General features: G+C 33.5%; 1 protein-coding gene across 1 annotated transcript; it reads left to right on the top strand.

Annotated features, from left to right (window-relative positions):
* The first annotated feature begins 181 nt into the window (after positions 1–181).
* Positions 182–26,368, top strand: LOC132754971 (cell death abnormality protein 1-like). Its single transcript, XM_060745736.1, has 8 exons — positions 182–331; positions 16,953–17,007; positions 17,172–18,833; positions 19,192–19,303; positions 20,228–20,274; positions 23,253–23,318; positions 23,563–23,622; positions 23,800–26,368. The coding sequence occupies exons 1-8, from the start codon at positions 311–313 to the stop codon at positions 23,850–23,852; spliced, it is 2,076 nt and encodes a 691-aa protein (XP_060601719.1). The 5' UTR covers positions 182–310; the 3' UTR covers positions 23,853–26,368.
* Positions 26,369–27,430: the final 1,062 nt, after the last annotated feature.

Raw genomic sequence — 27,430 nt, 5'->3', positions numbered from 1 at the left:
CGTATTTTAATAAAATACGGACCTTGTACTACAAAGTTTCCGTATATTTATCATTTACGGACCCTTATCATAACGGTCAAATACATTTTTCAAATTTCCCGCATTTTACCCATATATTGATGATACATGTATACTGAATTCCGTTCACTTCCGTATATATCAATATGTATATTGAAGTGCGCAATTAACATAAATAATCCTTTCATGTCTGCCTGCTTGGGAAAATAAGGTTTTTTTCAACGACTTAGTTTACGTAAGTCGGTGTTGGGATTGTTTTGGATAAACAATAACTATTCCTTTATTTAGAATAATGAAGTGGAGTTTAAATTTGGTACGTAGATACATTTAAATCCATAAATTTTACTTTTCATATATGTTTTTAAATGAAAAGTTTGCATTGAAAACCACATACTTTTTTTCCTGCCGACATGTTTTTATAGGGCGCATTAGAACATATGAATTATCTAAATGTATTTGTAAGGATTGCACTATGACACGTATTGTTTTTTTTTTGTTGGGGTTTTTTTTTGACAAAATTATATATATTTCAGCTTATTTCAAGTCTACTTATCTCTGTACATCCTTGATAAATACTTTTAAAATCAGGTAATTCGTAATATCTATCACCACTACGTTCTCTAAATAAGTTTTAAGGATTACGTATCCTTATGGTCACCGAAAAAAATAAGTTTTCATAATTTTTTTTCTTACCTAGATAGTATTCATTGTGTTTTACATTATTTCATCTTAGATAAATGCATGCGCGTAAATTAAACTCCCCTTTTCAAATGCTTAAATTTGACATATAAGTTCAATCAATATAAAACATTTTAACCATCTAGATTTTTGGCTGTTACAGTTTGAATTTGAGACATTCAGAATTTTGCATGGCCAGAGTTACTTACTTACATTATAATGTCATTTTTATAATATCATTTATTTGAATTTTTTGACAGTCTTTGTATATCGTGGCTTATTCCTTAAACTGTTAAAATCGCTAAAAAGGCACTTTTCACATCTCTCACATCCTTAAATAGCGTGTTACCCCAGGACCACGGGTTTCCAATAGAGTTATAAGAAAACGGTCTAATTCATTTACAAGTACCAGCAAAACATCTTATTATGATATAAGGTATGATATGTCATGTAATTCATATGATGTGATCTGATGTTTATCACCAGATGAAATGAATTCAAAAGTCTTTCTCTATAGTACATCTGTCAAAAACTAAAAAGTATTTTGTATATATCTTAGTCAGATTTTCTGGTGTTTTTACTTAATATTAGCACTTTTCAAATACCTGACTTACAACTTGCTATATCATATTGCACAATCGATGTGAATAAGCCAGTGTCTCGTAATAATCACACGTTGTAGGTAACCAGTACCACGGTTGATAAATCTTTTTTGTTGTTGATATTAACACCCGTTTGAAAAAACGGGTCGTATTATAGGAACGCCCCTGGGTCCACTTTTGTCCAGAGCATAACTCCTACACGCATGGAGGGATTTTGATGAAACTTCATAGAAATATCGCCACTATAAGAAACCGCGTCGCGCGAATGAACCAGGTCTCTAAGTCAAAGGTCAAGGTCACACTTAGAGGTCATTGAAAAATGCTTGTCCGAACCAAACTTGTACATGCATACGAGGTATGATCAAAACGTTCTCGGCCCGATATACTTATAGCCACTACACTGACATTAACACACGATTCGTCGTTACCTACCGGCTCTTTTGTTAAAAGCGGTCTAGTAAATCACTTACCGACCGCTTAACAGGTCTGCAAATATATACCGACCTGTTTTTGTTCTATTGTTCTCTATACAATAGAAAATATGTGAAGTCGACAAACTCGTGCATTACACAATATTCACCGTAAACGCAGAAATTTAAAAAAAATATGGGGGGAGTTATGACTACTTCGAAAAGGAAAAGGGTCCATATATATTTTAAAGTTCACTTCATCATATAAATAGAAATAAATTAGCGTATACGGCTGTAAGGACCCTCTTAACATATATTCCAGATTATTTGCGAGAAAAACGAACTGGCTACTGTTATGGCGTTGAAGTTTGTGTTTCGCCGATATTAATGAGTACAATAACGTACACTTAACATTTCTTTATAGTTTGCTTTTCGGTATACCTAACTCATTTGCCGAACTATATAGCTTCATAAGATACTAGTTTTCAGCATTTATTTCCACAACTCCGTCTGATTTTGCACAATCTTGCATTACTTTAACAATTCTGCATTATGGGATATATACGACAATTAGATTATTGGACGGTGCATATCGAATCAAAGTCAACTTCTGCATCTTTCTTTCCCAAAATATTACTTTCAGTGAGAGCATAGTTCATCTTAAGTATATTTTTGTTTTTTGCTTTTTTTTGTTTTGGGTTTTACGTCACATCGACACAGTATAGGTCATATCGCGACGTTCCAGCTTTACTGATCGAGGAAGACCTCGGGTGTCCTTCCTTGCATATTTCAGGCACGAACGGGCACCTGAGCGGTGAGGGGCAAGTGATTTGAAGTCAACGGCCTTAACCACTCGGCCACGGACGCCCCATCTTAAGTATAAATCCGTTTTTTTTTTCTTTCTTTTTTCAGTTTTTTACATTACAATTTGGAATTTGTATACCAGTACTCGCCTGTTCTTCGCAAGAATACGAGTTGCGCTTCCATTCTAGACCGCGTGCTTACATGCGGTCTTATCAACATATGAATAACGGAAGATGTTAATTAAGAATACACCGAAAGAAAATTCTTCCAAACATAAATGAAATTATATCAAAATAATAATCTTACCTTTGCCTACTCGTTAAGTTCTGTCATCTCAACAAGTACATTCCTAACCTTATTACATAATGAAACCCCACGAAAAACACGAGAATATTCAAATAACACCTGATTTGTGAACGAATGAATTACAAGAGCGTTGCGAATGGTATCTTTGCATGGCTTTGGAATGCTTCCTAAACATGATAATGTACATAAATAATATGTTTCTTTTGAGTAATATTAAAAACTGATGTATGGAAACAAAAACAAGAGCATGTAGGTAAGATAGTTACCGCACTCGGAATAGGTCTGCGTAGTATTTACAGACCCAGTGGCATTTTAAAAACCTCAATCGCTACGCTCTCTCGGTCTTCAAATCGCCACCCGGGTCTGTAAATAATATGCAGACCTATTCCTCCTACGGTAACTATTACATACCGATATCTTATTGAAGATTACTGACCGAGTTACACGCGGTTTTACACAGATTAAATAACATAAAACACACTTTGATAAGTAGAGGGGTGTGTAATTTAGACCAAATGGAGAAAGTTGAAATCAGAGCCGTCATTAAGTACCACTGTAAGAAAGGAATGTTCCCCAAGGAAATCCATGAATACTTCATAGCTACACTCAGAAAGGAAATCCCTTCATATAGCACTGTGAAAAAATGGGCTGCTGAATTTAAGGGGACAGAAAGAGCATTGGAGATGATGAGCGGCCTGGGCGGCCAAAAGCAGCCACAAACAATGAAACTGCCGAAGCTGTGCACGATCTGGTCATGTGCGACAGAAGGCGAGACCTGCGAAACATTGGTAGGGATGTGGGTATAAGCTTTGGTTCAGTTCAGGCAATTCTGACTGATGTCTATGGCATGTCACAACTTTCCGCTAGATGGGTCCACAGACAGTTGACTGACGACCAGAGACGGACCAGAGGTCATTGAAAACTGCTTGACATTTGACATTTCAAGATATCTTTTGTCTCGTTACGAGGATGAATCTGATCTTATCTACCGGATTGTAACTCAGGATGACACATGGGTTCATCACTTCGATCCAGAATCTAAAATACAGAGTATGCAGTGGAAGCACCCTGGCTCATCCCCTCCGAAGAAATTTAAGAGGATGCCATCAGCAGGGAAGATGATGGCTTCAATTTTGTTGGGATAGTCAGGGGATAATCATGATTGACTATCTTGAGCAAGGCTGTACCATAAACGGTACGTACTATGCAGACGAATTGAGAAATTGCGACAAACTGACTCAATGCGTTATACTCATGCACGACAATACGCCAGCTCACACATCCCAAGTTGCGATGGCTGCTGTAACTCACTGCGGCTTCGAAATTCTTTCCTATCCCCTATATTCTCCGGAATTGGCCCCCTCTGACTTCTACCTGCAGGGCTCGACACTAACTTTTTCAGCAGGTGGTATGCCGGACCACTGGATCCAAAAATCAGGTGGTCCTTTCTGAACACAGGTGGTCAATCTTTTTTTTACTCATTTGTTTTTAAGGAAACTTCAGATTTAGAAGGCCTACACTTAAAGTTGGTGACAGAGACATATTTATTATTAGATTTATAACAACTGAAAAAAACATGTATATTTTCTATTTCAATCTTAGATCAGATAGTAAGTCATTGTAATCCTATTTAGTATTTAATATCTCATTGAAAAATACATGACAGTACTCATACTTCGGTTAAGTGACTTCTTCCGCAACTCAGGTTAGGGAATAGTGAAACCATTTGTGAATGACTTATTTCCTTACTGTTATTCAAATACTAATTGCTGTTTCCTGGTACATCTTATAAGAATAATTATTGCTTTTTATAGATTAACATTTTAATTAAACTATTAAGTTATTATATTCTTGTCTTTGAAACAATGAAATATTAATGATAAACAGAAAAATTCCTACATTATTCATGTGTTTATCCGATATCCAATAGTGATACAATGTTATAAATTCAATGCAGTACTAGATACGTTTGAATGAATTTTATACTTCAATTATTCAAATAATTTTCTACTTTTTTAACTACACTGTTAGCGAGTTAATAAAAAGTTATGGATGTCAATAAAATCTGCTAGAAGAGTTGGTAAAAAAACTGGTAAACCTAGGCTAGTAATAGTGGAATTCAAAAACCCAGATGACAAGTTCAAACTTTTTAAGTATCGTGATCATCTCAGGACTGCAGGTATTCGACTCTCTTATGATCTTACATACTTACAACGTCAGCAGTTGAAAGAACTTAATAATAGAGGTTTACGCGGATATTTCAAGAATGGTAAATTGGTAACATATAAGCCAAATCAACCTACTAGGCATCAAACAGACTCCAACAGGAGATTTGTACACGCTAATCGACATAGTTATGCCAGTGTTGTAAGCGGTGCAAATTCAATTGACATTGATTAAAATATATCATCACCACAGGGGGAATTACAAAGAGGCACTATTGATAATACCAAATAGGATAACGGTCAAGGCCCAGTAAAAAAGCTATATCTCCTTTCATGGAATATCGAAGGGTTAAACCATGTTTTAAAATTTGAAAATGTGTGCAGATTTATTTCTGAATTCAATATTGTTTGTCTGCAGGAAACATGGGATGATGATAGTTGTGCTTGTTTAAATGTTGAAAAATTCACTAATTTTGCATGTAATGCTAAAAAATCTGTAGTGGGAGGCAGATCCATGGGCGGAGTTGTTATTATGATTGAAAACCAGCTTACTAGATATGTCCAAAGGATTTGTGATAATTTTGAGTATGGTGTAATGCTTTTGTTACATAAATCAATTTTTAGTATTGAAAAGAATGTGCTATTGGTCTCGTTATATTCTCCTCCAGAAAAATCACCATTCTACACGGTTTTAATGCAAGAATTGGTAATCTTGTTGATTATGTGTCATATTTTGATGGACCAGAGTTTCAAGATGTTAGAGATGTATTAGAAAGTGGTATTACAATTGAAAGACAATCACAAGATAACATTGTAAATAATGATGGTAAACATTTAATTAATTTTTGTAAAGAATATTCTTGTTACATTTATAATGGTAGACTGTTACCTGAAAATACAGATGGTTCATATGGAAACTTTACATTTGCTAACCAGAATGGATGCAGTGTTGTAGACTATTGTTTAGCATCCAAAAATATTTTTGATTTAACTGTAGACTTTAAAGTTTTAGATGTGATTGAAAGTACACATTTCCCTTTGTGTTTGATAATTCACTCTAGCAATTACTTTGGTAGAAATTTTGAAAATATACCTACTACAGCATATAATTTTAATGAAAATGGTAAATCTGTATATTCATCTACTCTTGGTGATGCTAAGAAGTCAGGTATGTTTGACAGGTTAGACTCACTGTATGAACATTGTAATGATGTAAATATTTTACTTGATGAATTTGAGAAGGTTGTCAGTTTTTGTAGTGAATCTCTGTTGTAAACATAACAAAAACCATAGACTACAAAATAGGGCATGGTTTGGTGCTGAATGAAAAACGCCCGTAAAATTTCTAGGTCTTCATTTTGATTATGTCCAAGTTTGGATAATTTAAACATTTATATTGACAATAAGCATTCATATAAAAATATATGTAGACAAAAAAGATATGCATATGAAAAACAATTTATAGCTGATATTGATAATAGCGTTAATAACTCCAAAAGATTTTGGAAGAAAATAAATAATATATCAAAACCATGTAACAGATATTAACCTATAAGTATAGATACATGGTTTACTCATTTTAAACAGTTGTATTCTGTTGCTAATATTGATGGAGGTATTGGTGAACATTTACAGGCTACAGTTAGTGAAGATGTTAATTCAGATGAAAAAGATAATTAAGATGAGATTGAGAAGCTTCTGTTTAATAGCCAAATATCTCAGGATGAAGTAAATGAAGCTCTTAAAAAATCAAAGTCTAACAAGGCACTTTGAGGCACACTAATACCTTCGCATATCATTTATGGTTTAGATACTCTACTTCCTTATATGTGCAAATTATTTAATAAGATATTTATTTCTGGGATATTCCCTGAAAAATGGTGTCATTGTGTAATTATACCTGTTCATAAAAAAGGTAATTTGCTAAACCCTAATAATTATCGAGGAATATCCTTAATTGATGTCATAAGCAAAGTATATATTAATATTATTACCAAAAGAATTACTTTTTACATTGAGGCATATGGAAAGCTTTCAGAATGTCAGGCAGGTTTAGGAAAAACTATTGTACTACTGACAATATTTTATACTATACTCTATTGTATCTAAATATCTCCAACAGAAACGAAAGCCAGTTTATGTAGCTTTCATCGATTTTCAGAAAGCTTTTGATTCTATAGATCGGCCGATTTTATATGATATATTACGTAAAAACAAAATAACTGGTTGTTTGTATAACACAATTAAATCTATTTATGTATCGGTTAAAAGCTTTGTTAAATCTAAATCTGAAGTTTCTGATATTTTTGATTGCCCCACAGGATTACGTCAAGGCTGTAGTCTAAGTCCGATATTATTTGCATTATATATTAATGAATTACATGATTTGTTTTTAAGTAATAATATAAGGGGTATTCAATTGTATCCTGATACTCTGGAAATATTTATGATTATGTTTGCAGATGATATAGCGTCTGTATCTGATACTATCGTTGGTCTTCAACGACAGCTCAATTGTCTCCAAGATTTTTGTAATCAATATAAACTTGTTGTTAATATAGACAAAACAAAAATTATGGTTTTTAAAAATGGGGGACAATTGTCAAAACATGAACATTGGCACTATTCTGGTAAAAATATTGAAGTTGTTAAAGGATTTGATTATGTAGGTGTTCATTTTACCAGCAAATTATCTATGTACAAAATGGCAGAGCATATGTCTATTAAGGCAAAAAGAGTGTTTCTGTATATTCTAAGTTCTGTTCAGGAATATGGTTGCATACCTTATAATACTTTCTTTAAAATATTTGATGTTAAGATAAAACCCATTATGCTGTATGGTTCGGAATTGTGGGGTCTTAGTAATATTTCCTGTATTGAATCACTCCATATATTTTGTTGTAAAAGATTTTTACAAGTAAACTCTAATGCTTGCAATGATGCAGTTATGGGTGACTTGGGACGATACCCAATGTATATCTACTCATCAAAAAATTGTATTAAATATTGGCTAAGACTGTTAAAAATGCCAAACAATAGATATCCTAAATTATGTTATAATATGCTATTATACTATGATACAATAGGTAGGAAAAATTGGGTTTCAGATATCAGAGAAAATTTATTTAGTAATGGTTTTGGCTATATTTGGGAAAACCAAAATGAAACTATTAATGATGATTTTTTGAATCTGTATGTCAATAGACTAAAAGATCAATATCTACAAAATTGGAGTGCCAAATGTATGCTTAATAAGAAATTGACATATTAGTCATCATATAAAACAAGATTTACAGTTGAATATTATGTACATGTTCTAGATATTGTCAAATTTCGAAAATGTTTTGCTTCTTTTAGATGCTCTGTTCACAATCTTTTTATTGAAACAGGTAGACATTATGGCTTAAGTAGAGAAGAACGTATATGTCCTTATTGTGAAACTTCAATAGAGGACGAGTTCCATTTTATGTTAACCTGTCCTTTATATAATGATATACGCTGCCAATATATTTCGGAAAATTACAGAATGCTACCAACACTTGTTAAATTTTATTCATTAATGTCTAACGAAAATGAAATTAGAAACACTGCAATGTATTTGTTCTATGCATTAGATAAAAGACAAGGTTTCTTAGATATTTTTCAATGAATACTGAAATACTGTTAGTTTTGTATTTAATCATGTCTGTATCACTCACTGTTTATGTATGTATATTATATATATATATGTTGTAAATGTTTATGGGCCGGAGGCCTAAAGACTTATCAATAAAATCTTGAAATTTGTTATAAAGATGTCTTAATATCTTTTTGAACTAATGAGATAAATGAACATATACCTGTACATCGGAGAAATGATTTTAAACAACAATTATAGAACACGTTTTTCGACCAAATAACCATTCTCCCAGATGAGCCCTGCACCATTTGAAAAATTCAAGTGGTCTAACGGACCAGTTGCCTGTAAAATTAGGTGGTCCCTGCCAAAATCAGGTGGTCTCGGCGCTAATGTCGAGGCCTGTGTAACCTGTTTTCGAAACTGAAAACCAAGCTTCGTGGTAGACGTTTTAGAAGCAAAGAAAGTGTCATGGAGGCGGTCAATGACTTCTTTGAGGACCAACATAGAGAGTTCTAATTTGATGGGTTAAACAAGTTAGAGCATAGGTGGGCAAAATGCACTGATGTAGTTAGCGATAATTTTGAAAAGTAAGACCATTAGCTGGGTTCTACTACATGAAGTACATCGAACCAAGAACTTTTTTGATCAATCCTCGTAAAGAGCTTTTAATATTGCTTTACACAAATGTTCACCATTTTGACAGGGATTGTCACGCCCAATATTCATGTCCAAGCGGCTAAGGTTAATGTTACATATAGGGGTCAAAGTTCAAATAAAAATATGAAAATGTGTAAAGGGACCATTTAGTCATCATTTATTGAGGGATTGTAACGCTAATGGTCATTATCATAACAACATCAGTTGCACTTATAATTTAGGTCAATGTAATTATGCAAGGTCAAGGTCACAAAAGATATAATCTTTTACTAGTATATCGAGATTTTTTCCAGAGCATATCTCGTACACGTATGGAGGGATTTTGATAAGACTTCATAGAAAAGTTCACCACTCTGATAAGCTGTGTCGCGCTTATAAACTAGATCTCGAGCTCAAAGGTCAAGGTCACACTTAGAGGTCATTGAAAAAGGCTTGTCCGGAGCAAAACTTCTGCATGCATAGTGGGCTTTCAATATTACTTTGCACAAATGTTCAAAATTTTAAGGTTTAGTGTTGCGCGCATAATTCAGGTCCAAGCAGACAAGGTCAAGGTCACACATAATAAAGAATTGAAGATGTGTATAGGGACCATTAAGAAATCATTTATTGAGGGATTGTAACACTGGTCATTATCATGACTTCCGCCATGACACTTGTATTATAGGTCAATTCATACAAAGCCAAGGTCACTAAAGATGATGAAGTTTATGGGTTTTGTGTGGAGCATATCTCCTACATGCATCAAAGATTTTTATGATACATAATAAAATTATCCACCACTGTTAATTAAGTATTGCTTTTTACGTGATCCAGTTCAAAGGTCAAGTTAACACTTGGAGCTAATTGCTACACATATCTATAATACCCATATGTCAATCAGAATTTTTTATGAAAAAATGTTGCCCTTGTTTTTGACTTTGTTTACTTACAAAACGCTTTGAAAGTTGGTATAAATCTTCAGCATAGAACAAAGATTTCGATGTTTTCATGTTTGATTCTCTGAAAATATTTACTTTCATCCGAATATATGCAAATATTGCCAAATTTTGCATTTTTCGTAGGGCATTTTGAAACCTGCTCGGTTCTTAAAGCATTAAATTCATGGTAATAAATGCTTTGAAACTTGTCAGGAGTGTTTCATACTGTTTCTTGTCCATTGATTCATTTCTAACTGGGCTGGAATTGATATCTGTAACTGAAAATGGCCGCTCTCTTTGAAAAGTAGATCAAATTATCCTAAATCTTTCCGGAAACGGATACTACAAATTTAAAACTTGCTATTAATAACCATACACATTAATCATCAAAAAGATCTAATAACTTGTCCCATAATCTAAAGATTACAATTCAATTATTGGATGCACGCAACATTTGCATGCGACTTGTACCGTTCAGGCGTTTTTCAAACTGGCGGAGGAAATACAAAAATTCATTTTGGAGCTTGATCAAGTAACTGCGTCATTAAATTACAGAACTTTTAATTCAAAGTGTCACAAAACGTATTCTTAAATCAGTAAATCATTTAAACAAACATTAAAAATTTAGATTTACAAAAAAAATAAAGTTTTACTGCAAGATAGATCTACGTATAAGGAAATAAATAGTCCAACTGTCTTTTGGCAAATTGATGGGGAATTATATACTGTCTGAATTCTACCATTTCGTTATTTCGTGTTGATACGATTGAAGGGGAAACAACGCAAAGGGTGACAGAACGAGAAATATATTTAGTGTTTGTTATTATATTTGATCCAATAGGATTGCAGTATTTCAAATGAATCGTAATAAATTTACTTTACTGAAATTGACTACCAACACTAAATTTGTGAGTGTTCATTAGTGACTTTTGTCAAATCCCTGTGCCATTCTTGACCAATTTTATAATGTAAATGCTTACCTATACATAATTTCATTTAATTGCCATTATTTTTCGTTTTGTCGTTATTTCGTGCCGGGTGCCCTTTAACAGGGACAACACGAAATAACGAAAAAATGAGAGCGGATATAATATCAAATGCGACGGAAAAAATCGTTATATTTATGTATTACGCCTTAAATTTTGCGTTTTATCGTACTTTCGCCTGTGTGCCCCACTCCTTGATTTGTTCGTCCTCATGTTATCGTGTTGTCAAAACGAATAAAGTGATCGACAAACAGAATATTTATCTTTCTCTTTCTGTCGTTGTTTCTCGTTGTCGTTTCCTCAGGTGCAATTATGAATTTATAGTGAAATAAACTACTTCTGACTGATACAAAAATAGGAAAACTGGTTTATGTTTGGAAACAAAAAACTAAAAAAAACATCTTTCAGATCATTTTAGTATACCAGTAGTTTCTGTAACGATAGATCCTAAATTAGAGAGCATCAATCTTCTAATATGCAGATCAAGTGATCAAATGCGACCACTAGTGAGATTTTCCTTATCCGGTCATCATATATGTTTGATCCTCTTCCAACTATCACATCTGACCCCATAACTGGTTACAAGATACAAGAAACTTTATTTTAAGTCGGTTTACATATTACAAGAAACATTAGCTAATAAGCTATTTACCGACAATAACAAAGACAAAAAACATATTTACTAAACATATAACAGATCTGAAAGTAAAAACATATAAAACTAATAGAAATAAAAGTATCAATAAGATGATGGTAAATTAAAGCAAAGTTTGATGACATGCACAGTACATATTGTATTAAAGGTAATAACAATTTATAAAAGTAATAAATGACTGTAGTATAGAAATTTAAGTATGATACATGTAGTAATGTGAAATAAATAAAAATAATTATAATAAAAATATAAAATTAATAAAATAGGAATAGTTATAAGTTAACATGTAGAATTTATACGTAATTGAAAGTTTCCTAAAAAAAAATAAAAAAAAAATAAACAGATAAATAAATTGACTTACTTCTTAAAAAAAAGTACATAAAAATTTATGATAGAACTAAAACAGCATAAAAAAGAAACAAGATAAAGCACATACAGGGTAACAAACAAAGTTAACTAAATTAAGTTGCATGCACAGCCTAATCGAAGGGAGAATAAGGAGTTTTAATGAACAAAGCATACAAATCATACAGCAAAGATTCAACTAGTAGTAGTCTAAGCATTTTACAGAAATTAAAACTAAGCAAAATAACAAACACATAGCAAATTTACAGAGACATAGCACATTTACAATTTGGGCCACTCCAGACCTGGATCAGTCTCCCAAACTCTTTGTAGTTTTCAACCTTTCGGATGTAATTAGGGAGACTATTCCATATCTGGGCGCCTTCAAACCTAAAGGAATTCTTACCGTATGTTACTGTTTTGACCCTTGGAATATTTACACTTTTTTGATACCTAAAAGAATAATTGGAATTTTTAAATTGAATTAAATCATTTATATATGGTGGTGATTTTCTATACAGGCATTTAAACACTTCTTTGGCTATAGTTTTAATTCTTGATAAATGTAAAGTAGGCATATTTACTTTTTTTAATAATGTGTCATTAAAGAATTAAAATCATTAAATACTATTTTTAGAGCTCTTTGCTGGAGTTTTTCAAGCTTTTCTGTGTTTGTTTTAGAGCAAAAATGCCAGACAAGGGGGGCAGTAGTTAAAATTAGATCTGATAAAAGATTTGTAAATACGAAGAAGACATTCTGAATTTAAAAATTTCCTAATTCTTAAGAGCACGTTTAATTGATTGGCAGTTTTTTACAAGTCTGGTGACCTGTATATCAAAGTTAAGTAAAAGGTCTATGTCTACCCCTAGCAGTTTAACACAATCTTCACATTTTATTGTTACATTATCAATTGTTACATTATCAATTTGAAATTCTTTTAAGTGTTCTTTTTAGAAACGTTATTAGCCTGTTCTTTAGAGTAGTAAATATCATACTGTGGCAGTCACTTATGCTGCTACTGATAACTGATGAATTACATAGCGAAGAAGAGGTGTTTGTTAAAATTACATCAATAGGAGTTGTGTTATCTAAATTCTTCAAACATGTTGGTTTGTCAATTAGATTTACCAGGTTGAAACTATCCATAATGTTTGTAAGGAGTTTACTTTTGGTAGGATTTAGCATATCATAGTTTAAGTCCCCAGTTATAATTGCATGGTCAAACTCAATGAATAATTTGTCTAATGTTTCAAATAGCCTTGATTCAAAAAGATGGTCAGACATTGAAGGTGGTCTATGTATAAAATTAATTCCCCACTTTCCTTTAAACAAATTCAATTCAAAACATAAATTTTCCAGACCTTGATTTTCTAAGTCTGTACGGCGTTTAATAGGTAAATCAGCCCGTATTAGTGTCAGCAAGCCTCCACCATGGGCATCTCTATCACATCTGTGTTACTTGTAGCCATCAACTGAGAACAGGTTATCACTGAAAGAATGATCAATTTTGGTTTCAGAAATACAGAAAATATCAACAAAATTTTCATCAAAAATGGGTCTAATTTCCTGAAATTTATATCTAATACTATTAATATAAAGATGACCAATTATCGGTCTTTTCCTATTTTCCTACGTTTTTGAGGTTTTAAACATCATCAAAAATGTCATACAGGTGTTCACTATCATAGGCACTATTATTAAGTATGTCACTGTTTTCTAAAATTTCTTCCGTTGTTTCGTCATGAAACTCATTCAGAGAATCTATAGTTTCCTGGTTGGGTGGTAACTCACTATTTAGATTTTCACATGTGGTGTTTATAACTGATGTACTATTAGAAGAAGTGTGGTTAAGACAAACAATATCAACCTGTCCCGACGGGTGTTACTTCTGATATCATATTTATTTTCATTTTGATGTCCAGTTAAACATCCCAAAAGCAATTGCAATTTCACCTTAGTCACAATTATTGTTAATCGAATACTCATTATCTCTCCAACTATATCTCTAATTAAAGTAAATCATCCTTTTTATTTTCGTGCAATTAATGAAATATAAAAATTGTATATCATCATAAAAAGTATAAATGCTAATAAAAAGTAAGAAGCATTTTAGTGTAGTTTTATTTAAATATCTAATTATCACTAGTCTTTTATGGAACAATTGGTTATAAGTTATCCTTCCAATTAAATGCAATTGATATATGCATGTACTTTAAACCTTCTTTTAGAATGCTTCTGAGATCATAATATCAATTATAATATTAGTAAATGGAAATCACATTCACGGGTGTGGATCTGTTGTTGAGTTGTTACACCTTCGTCTTGTGATAATCTCGATGGTAAATGTCAAGTTTCTTACAGGTGTGACCGAAGTCCTATATGTAAAGTAGCTAGGACCAGACAAGCCCTTGAACAAGGCAACTACTGTTTACCCGGGATTCCATTCATGCTATCTCACTCTCATACTTAATCTTGATCAGTTAGTTAGTCTTAAAACTCTTAAAACAATGATATGTGTGCTAAACAATGTCTTTTATCATATTGTTATAAAGTAAACATTAGACCACGAAGTTGTGAGTGTTATATATGAATTATATTTAATTAACAAAACTCAGAATTTTGTCAAATCACACTCGTTAAAATTAATAAAGACTGATGAAGTAAAATTTAATAACATCAAAACTTTAAAATTAGAATACAATTCTCAGTTGAACGATTTTCTCTTAACATAAATTTTATTTTGCTGTTTTGTATTTTACCAATTATACGTAATTATAAAGTTTCCCATTTTCTGATTAAAATTCTTATAATTGGTTTAGTAATTTTGAATGGTCAAACAAAATGTCTCTGACAGCTGCTGATTCCTTGTTCTTAGGATTTGTTTATTAACATATCAATTGAGATATTATATGGTCTGTAGAATTAAAGCTAATACATGTAACTCTGAACATAAGAATGATTGATAACTGCTTTCATTGATGCTCATTTTGAATATAAGGTACCTATAAAGTAATATGAGATAAATAAATCACTGAAGCATTTACTCTATACAATATTTAACAATTCACGAAAACATTCAATTATAATCTCAGTAAAATATTATATAGCAGAAAGCTCTGATACCTGACAAAAAAACGTAACAGTCGGACAAACGCACTAAATACAAAGATTTGTTCACCATGAAAATACAGTACCAGTAGTCTTTGTTGGTATTTGTGCATTAATAAGTTTGACCGCCTAAAACCTTAAAACACACCACCGCTTATTCCTGATTAGAGCGTATCCAGAGACTGACAAAAAAAGCTAATGTGTTGCTATTTTTCGCAGAATCAAACATTCTAACTGTCCCGCAATTTGAACACACAAATCTTCCACAACTGCAAAATATCTCTCTCATGTTTCTTTATCATGGTGTGACATTTATGACCACCTCCGTGGTCGAGGGGTTAGAGTCCATGACTTTTAATCCAGTTACCTCTCTGGCGTGGGTTCGATCCCCGGGAGATGCTTTGGTAGTTTAGCACGGAGGAAGGTAGTCTAGTACTGGTGTAACACTCCAGGAACGATGGTTAGGAAACTACCCGCCTATATGACTGAAATACTGTTGGGAAAAGGCGTAAATGAAACAAACAAACAGACTGATACAGCATATAATACCCTGATTAGTGTATTTACCTTCAAGCTTATTAAAATTACCTTTACAGCTTAGCCGGTGCAATTAGCTTAAGCCGGTACTAGGGGGCGTGGACGGTAACTTGCACTTTCCAGTACCGTCCATGAACAGGCTCAATCAAACCGAGCCTGCAACATTTTCAATTTTGTTGTGTTGGGCTTTCTCTAAGGATTCTGTATTACTCTATCTTACATCTAACTAAATGTCGTTACAGATTTTGGCGATGCAAATAGTAAAGTATGCTTTATTCTATTTGATAAAAAAGGGAGGGGGCATCGAAAGGTCTTCCAAAATTTTGCTTAGAGAATTCAAAGTATTGATGGCGTTTATCAACGAATGTCTGGTAGTATTTCACTGTCTAAAAATGAGAAACTATTTCACGAAACCTACAAATGCAAATAGCTGATCGGATATTTTTGATAGGTCAGCTGAAGTCAGATAATTTTATTTTACATTTTCCAAAGTAGAAGTGTTTATTCTTCAGCAATTAATTAATGATCCTATTAGCACACGGTTTCTTTATGGTAGAGCTCTACATCGTGTTCCCATTTTCTTTTCAATGTCACCGGATGACACTTCCCGAGGAAATTCCTTTGGAAATGTACATTAAATAACATCGCCTGTCTTTTGATTTTCTAATATCATGTATTTGCCGTACTTATTATCTTTATTTTAAATCTATTTATCTTTTCCCTTCACATTACAAATTCGTTAAATCAATGTTTTGATAGTTATTATATTAGTATGCTTTTAAATACGTAGTTTTTATTTTACATTTTACCCTTTATCCAAATTGTAGTTTTCATTTCATTAAATAAAGTTGATGATATTCAACTTTCAGTAATTTTCTTCAATTATTTGTTCATTTGTAAATATGATACACTGATATCAAAAGTTTAGAAATTTGTACAAGTTCTAAGAGCGTTTCAAATTTTCTAAAAACATTTACAGAACCTATTTAATTTTGGTTAATGTTTAAAAGAGTGTGGCAAAAACTCAGTTGTTTAAATTCAAATAATACCATTATTATTTATCATTTATGAATATGCATGGTTTAACCAGTCTTAGAAAAGAAGTACATGTATTATTTATGAAGTTTCATAATATATATTTCAGATCTTGTTTTCATGGTGTATATGGTTAAATATTAGCAACAATCAGGTAGAAGGAGGTAATTTAATTTACATCAATCTTTATTACAGACAGCTATGTAATATTTATGTTTGTTAACTGAAAGCGTATTATATCATCCAAATTAAAAGAAAATACATACATGAAGCACAAAAAGGTGTTGGTAGTGCTAATGAAATGAAATATTGTTTTTCCCCATTACAGAAATAGACGAATTATGTAAAGTAGATTGTGCATGCTGTATAGATAGAAAATGTGGACCAGGGCAATGGACTAATGCAGATTGTACTCTAGGTTGTATTGATGGTCATAGAGGTGCTCGGTGCTACTCGCGATGTACACACAATTGTACACAATGCCCTGGTCATGAAGATACGTGTACTGAATGTTATGATGGCTATTACCCCGGCAATGCTAGTGACTGCACATCACAATGTTTATCCGGATGTAAAACATGTACTAATGGTGCCGCATGCACATCGTGCAAGGAGGGATACAATAACGACAATGGTGACAATGATTGTCGTAATCGTTACTGTTCTGAAAATTGTAATTGTGAAGATAATAAATGTACATCATGTAAGGACGGATATTACGATACCGGTAATTTATGTAATAGTTTATGTCCAGGTAACTGTGCCACGTGTTTGTCGAATACTGATTGTGGATCGTGTAAGAATGGGTATTACAAAGGTAAGCAGTACGACAACATTAAGCTCCCCTTGTTGAATGACTGTACATACAAATGTCGAGATAACTGTGAACAATGTTTGTCCTATAACAGTTGCTTGCTTTGTAAAACTGGTCTTTATGGTGCAAACTGCGAGAAAAGTTGTGCAGCTGGTTGTATGTCAAACACTTGCTATATACTGACTGGAAACTGCCATTGTTCTCCTAATTTTGCTGGAGAAAGATGTGACAAATGCAGAACTGGAAAATATGGAATTATGTGCGATCAACAATGTCCTACTGGGTGTAAAGGTAACGTATGTGATAAAGATTCCGGGGATTGTACAGAAGGATGTACTAAAGAAACGATCGTTGGGGATAAATGTGATGTTTGTTTAACGGGCTGGTATGGACAGTACTGTACACTGTCTTGTTCTGTTGGCTGTAAAAATCAGCAATGCAAGAGAAGTAATGGTGAATGCTCAAATGGATGTCTTGATAATTTTGAAGGAGGACAATGCAATCACTGTATGTCTGGTAAATTTGGAGAATCATGCCACAGTGACTGTCCAAAAAATTGTGACGAGAAAGGCTGCTTGAAAAGCTCTGGTAATTGTATTAATTGTAATGACAACTTCGATGGAGAGAAATGTGATAGATGTCGTCTTGGTTTTAATGGTTCACTTTGCTCTGAGAGATGCCCGACTCATTGTTTGAGCGGTGTATGTGACAGAGATACTGGCAATTGCTCTTATGGCTGTTTAGACAATTATTCTGGTGACAGATGTTGTATCAATAATAACAACTGTATCACATGTTTGTCAGACACTAGGTGTAAACAATGTAAGTCTGGATACTTCAATGACCAATGTGACCAACAATGTCCTCAGAACTGTCTAAAGTCCTGTCATATCGAAACCGGTCTTTGTGACGGTTGCAAAGTAAACTTTTATGGTGATAAATGCAATTTTGCATGCGCCTCTACATGTAAGATACAAACAACAACGAGTGGGAGTATATGTCAACAAAGTAATGGAAAGTGTTTACTTGGATGCGTAGATGGTTTCCATAGTTTACGATGTTCTGAGAAATGTTCTGTTTATTGCAACGGTACACTTTGTAAGAAAGAAAACGGCCAATGTACAAAAGGTTGCCGAATTAGAGTAAAGAATGACCACATTTGCCCTCTTGATTTAGGTAAGATTAATTTAAAACAGATCGATTTTGAACCATACATTTGTAATGATGATGATTGTGAAAGGGGATGCTGATGCTGTTGGCTATGATGATGAAAATAATGTTGATGATGATTATTTAAATGATAGGGATTAATTAATAGTTACTGCGACAGCAATTATACACGCATTTACGTATAGAGTATCAGTATTCAATATGATATGCAAGTCATATAATTAAATGTTATGCCCTGGTGAATTTATAGAGATACAAAATGTTTAAACTTTAAAATATGTCTTATGTATTATACCCATGTAGCACGCTTTTTTCTAGATCATTGTGCTGTTTACTGATGTTTTTTTATGGAATAAAATTTTAGACTCAAGCTCCTCAGAGCAGTCAGTAAATACCGCTGCTATATCCCTTGGAACAATTCTTGCTGTATCAATAGTTGTTAACATCATGCTTGTGGTTACGAAATATCGGAAAAGGTAAAGATTGTTTATATATTCAACTGAATTAAAGTCCAGATAGAACTTACCTAACATGAACGTTAATAAAGCTGTACAATATATAAAGTATGTCAACACTTCTAAATAGTTTTCGCCTTTTTAGTTCCGCTTAAAAAAACACCAATAGTCAAGCTATTGTCATGTCCCTCTCGTTGGCTTCGCCGTTGGCATTGACATTGGTTTACCTTTTCTCAGAAACTATAAAACGTATTCACTTTTACACTTAGTATACATATTTATTGTCATAGAAGAATGCCATTACAAAAGCCATTTCTAAATTTATTTGCAAAGTAATACCCCCTTTTCAACTGAGACGTTTAGCCTTGTTTAAACTTTTTGCGAAGGTTTATTTTCTCAGACACCAGAACTCTTTAAACTTGTTATACATGTGACAACATTTCAGAAAGGAAGCTATGCCTTTTTGCTGTGTTTTTTTTCCTGAAAACAATGTCACTTCAAACTTGGAAAACTTGTTACATTTTTAAATTGGAATGCATTTCTTTAGGACATGTAACTTTATTATTTTTCTTAGTTATGCCCCTCCTTATGACTTTGAATTACTTGATTAACTTTTTTAAAGTTACATTTCTCTAAAACAACAAGAATATTAAATTTACCCTAAGCTTATTATCAACATATTAAATTTGATGCATTTGCAGGAGAGAGATTATCCTGAAAGCCATTTCTTTCGGTTCGGTACTTTCAAAAAACGATTTCAACAAATGCAACACATCATAATATTTCAGATTAGCTTTTTACTTTCGTGCATTTAAAATTACTTCTATTCAATATATTGTCTTGGCAACATGAATATATTACAATAGTTTTTGAGTACTGTATATGTATCTGTTATAAGTCAAATGATCTAAATGAAATAAGTCAAACATTTCATTTACTTTACAGGGTCAATGATACTTACAAGACAAAAGGACCTATTTATGAAAACTCTGGTAAATGTATATGTTTTTTCTAACGAATAATTGATTTTTGTGCCTACACTATGGAGGGGCATTTAGATTTACCCTTGTCCCTCCGTCAGTCCTTCCGCTCTCACGGGACAGTAATAATGTGGCAAGAGGGACAATAGGTAACTGTTCTTTCTCTTTGATGTCCTTCATTCCGTAATGCTTTTTATGTGGCTATTTTCTTTTGTGTGGCTAAAAAGAACAATAGAGAGAACAATAGAGTAGCTACATAATTACTGTCCCGTTAGAACGTCCGTCCGTCGGTCCGTGCTCATCTTTTTTCGCACGTAGCTCAAAAAGTATTTGACCTAGAGTCATGAAACTTGACTCATGGAATGTAAGTCAGCATGTGTAGTTGTCCACCTAAGTATTTGCGTGTGGATTTATTAAGTATTGTAGAATTTTTGCCCTTTACTTGGTAAATATTTACACTTTTTCAACTTGTGTCGCACAAAGCAAAAAAAAAGTATTTGACCAGGAGTCATGAAACTTTACAGGAATGTTGCTCAGCATGTGAAGTTGTTCATCTTGGGTTTTGCTTGTAGATTTTTTTTCAGTTTTGTCAGAGTAATTGCCCTCGCCTTTGTAAAAATTTGCAATTCTCAATTCGTGTTGCACATTATCATTAGCTCAAAAAGTATTTGACCTAGAGTCATGAACCTTTCATGAATCTTGCTCAGCATGTGAAATTGTGCACCTTGGGTTTTTATTGTGAATTGATTTTATTTGGTCGAAGTTATTGCCCTTGACTTAGTAAAAATTTGGCAATTTTCATTTTGTGTCGCACATAGCACAAAAAGGATTTTGCCATGAAACATCTCTGTGGGGTTTTTCATGTGGATTTGTTTCAGTTTTGTCATAGTTATTGCCCTTGACTTAGTATAAAGTAAAAATTTGAATAATTCAACTTGTTCATGCATAACTCAAAAAGTATGTGACCTGTAGGCATGAAAGTTTACAAAAATGTTGGTACTTATGTAGTGTAGCCCAAAAATATTTGAACAAGAGTGTTTGGGCACCCGTGTCCTATGGACACTTTTCTAATTCATCATGAATTTTATGCTCTTCATATCCATTTTAAACATTATTTATTTAAGCTCGATTGCAAAACAGGTTCTTGCACTAATGTTTGTCATTTCCGAGTCCGCTTCCTAGAACCAACCAATACTTCATCAACTCAATTTCAAGATCCCTTGATTGAGAGGCAGACTGGCACCGCTCCCCTTAAATCTCCATTTTGCACGGCCAGTTCTTAATTTAATGACTTCCTATCAAGATAATAATTTGTTCTCACTACCGAGTTTCAAAAGGAAACAAGAAATGTCGAACGACACATTATGCCCCCCTTTCTAGCCCTTGACTCACACTATTGGTAATGTTGTTACAGAAACATGCCATCAATTGGTGCATGAAGGTGATATAGACCTTAAACCAAGTGTACCCAAAATACTCGTCATGACTTATCAAAATGCGAAATAAAAACACTTGATGACCACTAGTTTTCAAGATAACGAACGGAAACAATTTTGACAAACATAGTTACTGTGACCATGAACTTTGACCAAGTAACCCCATTTATCTATAAAGCCCATCTACTGGTCATGATTATAGATCATACCAATTTTGACATTTGTAAGACTTGCCATTCAATAGTTATTAATCGGAAACCACTTTTATATTTGAGGTTACTGTGGCCTTTACCTTTGACCTAGTGACCCTAAATCAATAAAGGTCATCTTCTAGTTATGACCAATCAATATGCGAAATATGAAGACTTTTTGATAAATAGTTTTAAAGATATGAGCGGGAAACCAATCCGACATGTAAGGTCCCTGTGACTTTGATCTATGAATTAGTGACCCCAATCTCACAAAAAGTCATCTACTAGTTCTGACCAATCAAAGTGTGAAATTTTGACTTGTTTGCTAATTGGTGTAACGAGAGAATAAGCGGAAACCCTTTTAACATTCAAGGGTATTGTTACCTTGTCATTTGATCTAGTGACCTCAAAAAATAGAAGTCATCTACTAGTGATGATCAATTAAAATGTGAAACACAAAGACTTGATAACAAGTAGTTTTAAAGATAATGAAAGGAAACCATTCTGACATTTAAGGTCTTTGTGACCTTGACCTTTACCTAAAGACCCCACAATTAATAGGGGTCATCTACTAGTTATAGCCAGTTAATATGTGAAATAGAAGATTTACTGATAAATAGTTCTCAAGATAATTGAGCGAAACCATTCTGACATTTAAGGCCCCTGTGACCTTTGAACTAGTGACACCAAATAAATAGGCCCCTGTGACCTTGACATTTGAACTAGTGACACCAGAATGAGTAGTGGTAATTTATACATATGAAAAATTAATATGTCAAATATCAAGACTTTGTGATAGTTTTCAAGATAATTAGCGGAAACAACTCTGACATTTAAGGCTCGCGTGAGCTTGACCCTTACCTAGTTACTTAAAAATTCAATAGGGATTATCTACCAGTTATAACCAATCAGTATGTGAAATATGAAGACTTTGTGATAAATAGTTATTAAAATAATGAGCGGAAACCATGTGGTGACCGGACGGATGAACAGACAGATTAAAGGTTCCTGTGACCTTTACCTTTGACCTAAATACATCGATAGTGGTCATCTACTAGTTATAAGCAATCAAAAAGTGAAATATGAAGACTTAGTGATAAAAACGTTTTCAAGATAATGAGCGAAAACCATTCTGACATTTAAGACCCTTGTGACCATGACCTTAAAACTAGTGACCTCAAAATCAATAGGGGTCATCTCTTAGTTATGACCAATCAGTATGTGAAAATGTGAAATATGAAGACTTTTTGATAAATAGTGTTTAAAGTAATCAGCGGAAACCATGTGGTTATCCGACGGACAAACAGACCGACGGACCGACAATTTAGATAAATTAGTAACATCATTATTCAAATACTTTCAGGCATCGAACTAGAATGTGGAAATTCAGCAAATGCTGGCAGTGTCAACAAGCATGGAATTGTACAAGGTATTTCCATTTAAAATGATTTGCTAGTCTTTTAATTATACACGCAAGATAAATATACAGGCATTGTAAGTTGTCTTTGTTGTTGTTGTTGTTCAAAAGATAATAGATAGCATGTATTAAAAGTGTGACACTTGTATATTTCAACCATATTTTTTTAATTCGTTATGAAGTCATTAACTCGGTGAGTTGCATTGATGTATTACAAGAATACTAGTACCAGTATAAAGAAAGGTTTATTTTTCAGCATCAAGCAGCGACACTGGGTTTAAGTCACCTGACTATGAAGATCTTAGAACAGTTCAAGGTATTTTTTAATAAATTGCCCGTAACATCATTATGTAAACACCTAAGCGATATAGTACATATATATTACTCGTATAAGGACCTGTAAACTGTTAAAATATACTTTTCATTTACATTTTAATTGGTTTCATTAATTGATTTTAGAAATATGTTTCTTTTCTTTTCGTATTTTTTACAGTATCCGAGCATGAATATGGACAGATTCTTGCAGACACTGGATTTCTTGATTGACTTATTACAGTAAGCATACACGAAGATAAATGGTCATCAACAATCGTTATTGTACTGTTATTGTATTGAACTTGTATTAAAAGTATCACGTCAGTAGAGTAACAACTTGAATTATAAACAATGGACTGCAGTATCGAACACAAACTCATTCTTTTTTGTATAGTGCTGTATATCTGTCTGATATTTTGGTGTGTTTAATTCTATTGTGATACTAAATATCGCACTATTGAAGGTAGGAGCGCTTACATTTAACGGATGTGAAGATTTATATTAATTAATATCTCATTCATTTTGGTAAATCTTATAGCTTACATAGTGCAGGTTACGCACATTTTCTATAGAGTCGACATTACTTGTACATACAATAGAAGCGGTTTACTCATGTCAGTTCTCATACTTATACTTACTACATGTATTCCTTTATAAGTTTTGACATACAAAAAATAATTGTACAATGATTTATGTATTTTCTTTATTGTGGTTAGTTAAAAATATATCAATTTGAACTGTTACTGTTATAATTTTTATACAACAACGAAAAAATAGATAAATAACTAATCTTAACCAATTAAGATTTCTTTAACTATACACACAGAATATAATGTAAAAAATAAGATGAAAAGAGTAAAGAACGTTCAACAAGACAAAATTGTAAATTAACAGTCTTTACAAGTTTTATTGAACGTGATCAATGACGGTTTAGGTAAATAAAAAATACTACCGTCAATGCGCACTAGCACCGCAATTAACCTCGACATACAGATACGTACGGTGGCACAAAGGCGACATGTGTGTGTTTTTATTTATCTCGTGGCCACTAAGTCGTAGGAACGAGATAGCTAAGTCGTGGCAACGAGATAATTAACCAAAACGACATAGTATCTCGTGGCCATGACTTAGCTATCTCGTGGCCACGACTTAGTAACTCGTGGCCACGACTTAGTAACTCGTGGCCACGACATAGTTTCTCGTGGCCACGACTTAGCTATCTCGTGGCCACGACTTAGTAACTCGTGACCACGACATAGTATCTCGTGGCCACGACTTAGCTATCTCGTGGCCACGACTTAGTAACTCGTGGCCACGACATAGTATCTCGTGACCACGAGATAAATAAAAACACACACATGTCACCTTTGTGCCACCGTAGATACGTGCATGAAACTAAAATTTACGTAGAAATTGCTAGGACAATAACGATTGATAGTTTGAAATATTACTTCTGATATGAAAATGACTTGTTGTGCCCCCACTAAAGAAGGAGGGGGGCATTTAAATTTACCCTTGTCCGTCCATCCGTTCGTCCGTCCGTCCGCCCGTTCTGTTTTGTGTCGCTCGTAGCTCAAAAAGTATTTGACCTAGAGTGATGAAACTTTACAGGAATATCGGTCAGCATGTGTAATTGTGCCCATGGGTTTCGCTTGTTGAATTATAATGTTTTGTCAGAGTTATGGCCCTTGACTTAGTAAAAATTTGCATTTTTTTCAATTTGTGTCGTGCGTAGTTTAAACAGTATGTGACCTATAGTCATGAAACTCAACAGGAATGCCCTTTGGGGTTTGCTTGTGGATTTATTCTGTATTTTTTGAGTTATTGCCCTTTAACTAGGTATAATTTACAATTTTCATTTAGTGTCGCACGTAGCTCAAAAATGTTTGACATAGTCATGAAACATTATAGGAATGTTGATAAGCATGTGAAGTTGTGTACCTGTTGTTTTGCTTATGGATTAATTCTGCTTTGTCAGAGTTATTGCCCTTGACTTAATAGACAATTTTCAATTTTTAACTTGTATCTTGCGTAGCTAAAATTATTTGACCTAGAGTCGTGAAAATTTATAGGAATGTTGGTAAGAATGTGTAATTGTGCATCAGAGGTTTCGGTTGTGGCTTTTTTTCAGTACTTGCAGAGTTATTGCCCTTAACTAAGTAAACATTTGCACTTTTCAACTTGTGTCGTGTATATGTCAAAAAGTATTTGACTTTGAGACATGAAACTTTATATAAATATGGGTTGGCATATGTAGTTGTGCACCTGCGGGTTTGATTGTAGATATGTTCAGTATTTGTAGAGTTATTGCCCTTGACTCAGTAAAAAAGACATTCCAAAATGTTGAGTAATGTGTTCCTTGAGTGCTTAAGTAAGAATCAACCAACTTTACAGAAATGATGATCAACATCACTTTGAAGCTGTGCATCTGGGGTTTTGCATGTTGATTGTTTTAGTTTTCTAATAGTTATTGCCATTGACTTCGTGTAAATTAAGTATATAATTTATACTTAGTCAAACCATGCATAGCTCAAAAAGTATTTGACCTGTAGTCCTGATATTATACAAGAATGTTGGTCAGCATGTGAAGTTTGCACCTTGGCGTTTGCTTGTGGATATATTCAGTATTTGTAGAGTTTTTGCCATTGGCTATTGTAACAGATTTTCAGTTTTCAACTTGTATCATGTGTAGCCCAAGGTCAGTAGATTGACAAAACAGTGGAATGTGGGGGCACCCGTGACATATTTCTAGTTGGTTGTTTTGTTGTTTTTTTTTGTTTTTTTTTGTTTTTGTTTTTTTTTCTCTTTTTTTGTTTTTTGTTTTTCTTTTTCATCTGGCCAGCTTTCAGATTTACTAGAGAAGGAAGACGTCAGTACCCCTCCTCTAATACCTGCACTCCAGGAAACGCACTGTGCATGTACATGTATACGATTGAACTCTTGACACATTTTCAACAGAAAGCTTCCCAGTATGGTGACTGATTTGGAACGCTTTTATGCGTCGTGTTGGCGATAGTGACAACAGGAAAAAGCGCCAAACGGCGAGTTGTTGGACTTTCGTCTTGTCGTCCTGTCGCTAACGATGTACGCCAAACGGCGCGTTATCATGCAGCGTGTTGTCGCGATGTCACATTGTCGCTCGGTTCAAATCAAAGGATTGGCTAATAAGCCATTCTATATTCAATGGCTAATGACTAAATCTCTTGTTTTAGCTCGACTATTTGAAGGATAGGGAGAGCTATTTATTCACTAGTAAATAATGCTGCACCTTCTGTGAAACTTGACATGGTGGCAGGAAATTGTATTTCATTTTATTTTAGCCAGGAATCCACTTTTTAAAAATACAAGATGGCCGCCAAAATGTACAATGTACATGGGACATGACAAAAGGATGTTATTTATAGCATGAAAATGACATTGTAGGTCAATAATAGCAACTGCTTGGAATAGTATTTTAGCAGCATATGTAGAAAATTAAATATGGCTTCAAAATCAAATATGGCCGCCATTAAATGATGATTTTTGGATCAACACTCTGCATACGTAAAACAAACTCATAATCTAGCATTCCTTGATAAAAACTGCATGCACAGGTGTACATTCACGGAGAAAAAACATGCATTTGTAGATAAAAACCTTGCGTGCGTGTTATTTACCTTCATATTTACATGAATATGTCCTCGGAACGTTACAAGGTGAGATAATATAGGGTTAATGCACGTTTTTTCCGTGTTTTAACGTCTGCACAGTCCAGAGGTTCCGGGCTCGGGCACCAACTGTTCATCGGGACTATGCAGACGTTAAAACAC

Source organism: Ruditapes philippinarum, unplaced genomic scaffold, assembly GCF_026571515.1.
Source record: "Ruditapes philippinarum isolate M1 unplaced genomic scaffold, ASM2657151v2 ctg495_1_1_1_1, whole genome shotgun sequence".
Classification (NCBI taxonomy): domain Eukaryota; kingdom Metazoa; phylum Mollusca; class Bivalvia; order Venerida; family Veneridae; genus Ruditapes; species Ruditapes philippinarum.
The sequence above is the reverse complement of the archived record's forward strand: the minus strand, read 5'-3'. Positions and strand labels throughout refer to the sequence as shown.

Coding starts and splice junctions, on each gene's coding strand:
- LOC132754971 (XM_060745736.1), top strand. CDS start 311: ATGAAGTGGAGTTTAAATTTG. Junction 332..16,952: donor TGAAGTGGAGTTTAAATTTG/GTACGTAGATAC, acceptor TATATATTTCAG/ATCTTGTTTTCATGGTGTAT. Junction 17,008..17,171: donor CAACAATCAGGTAGAAGGAG/GTAATTTAATTT, acceptor TCCCCATTACAG/AAATAGACGAATTATGTAAA.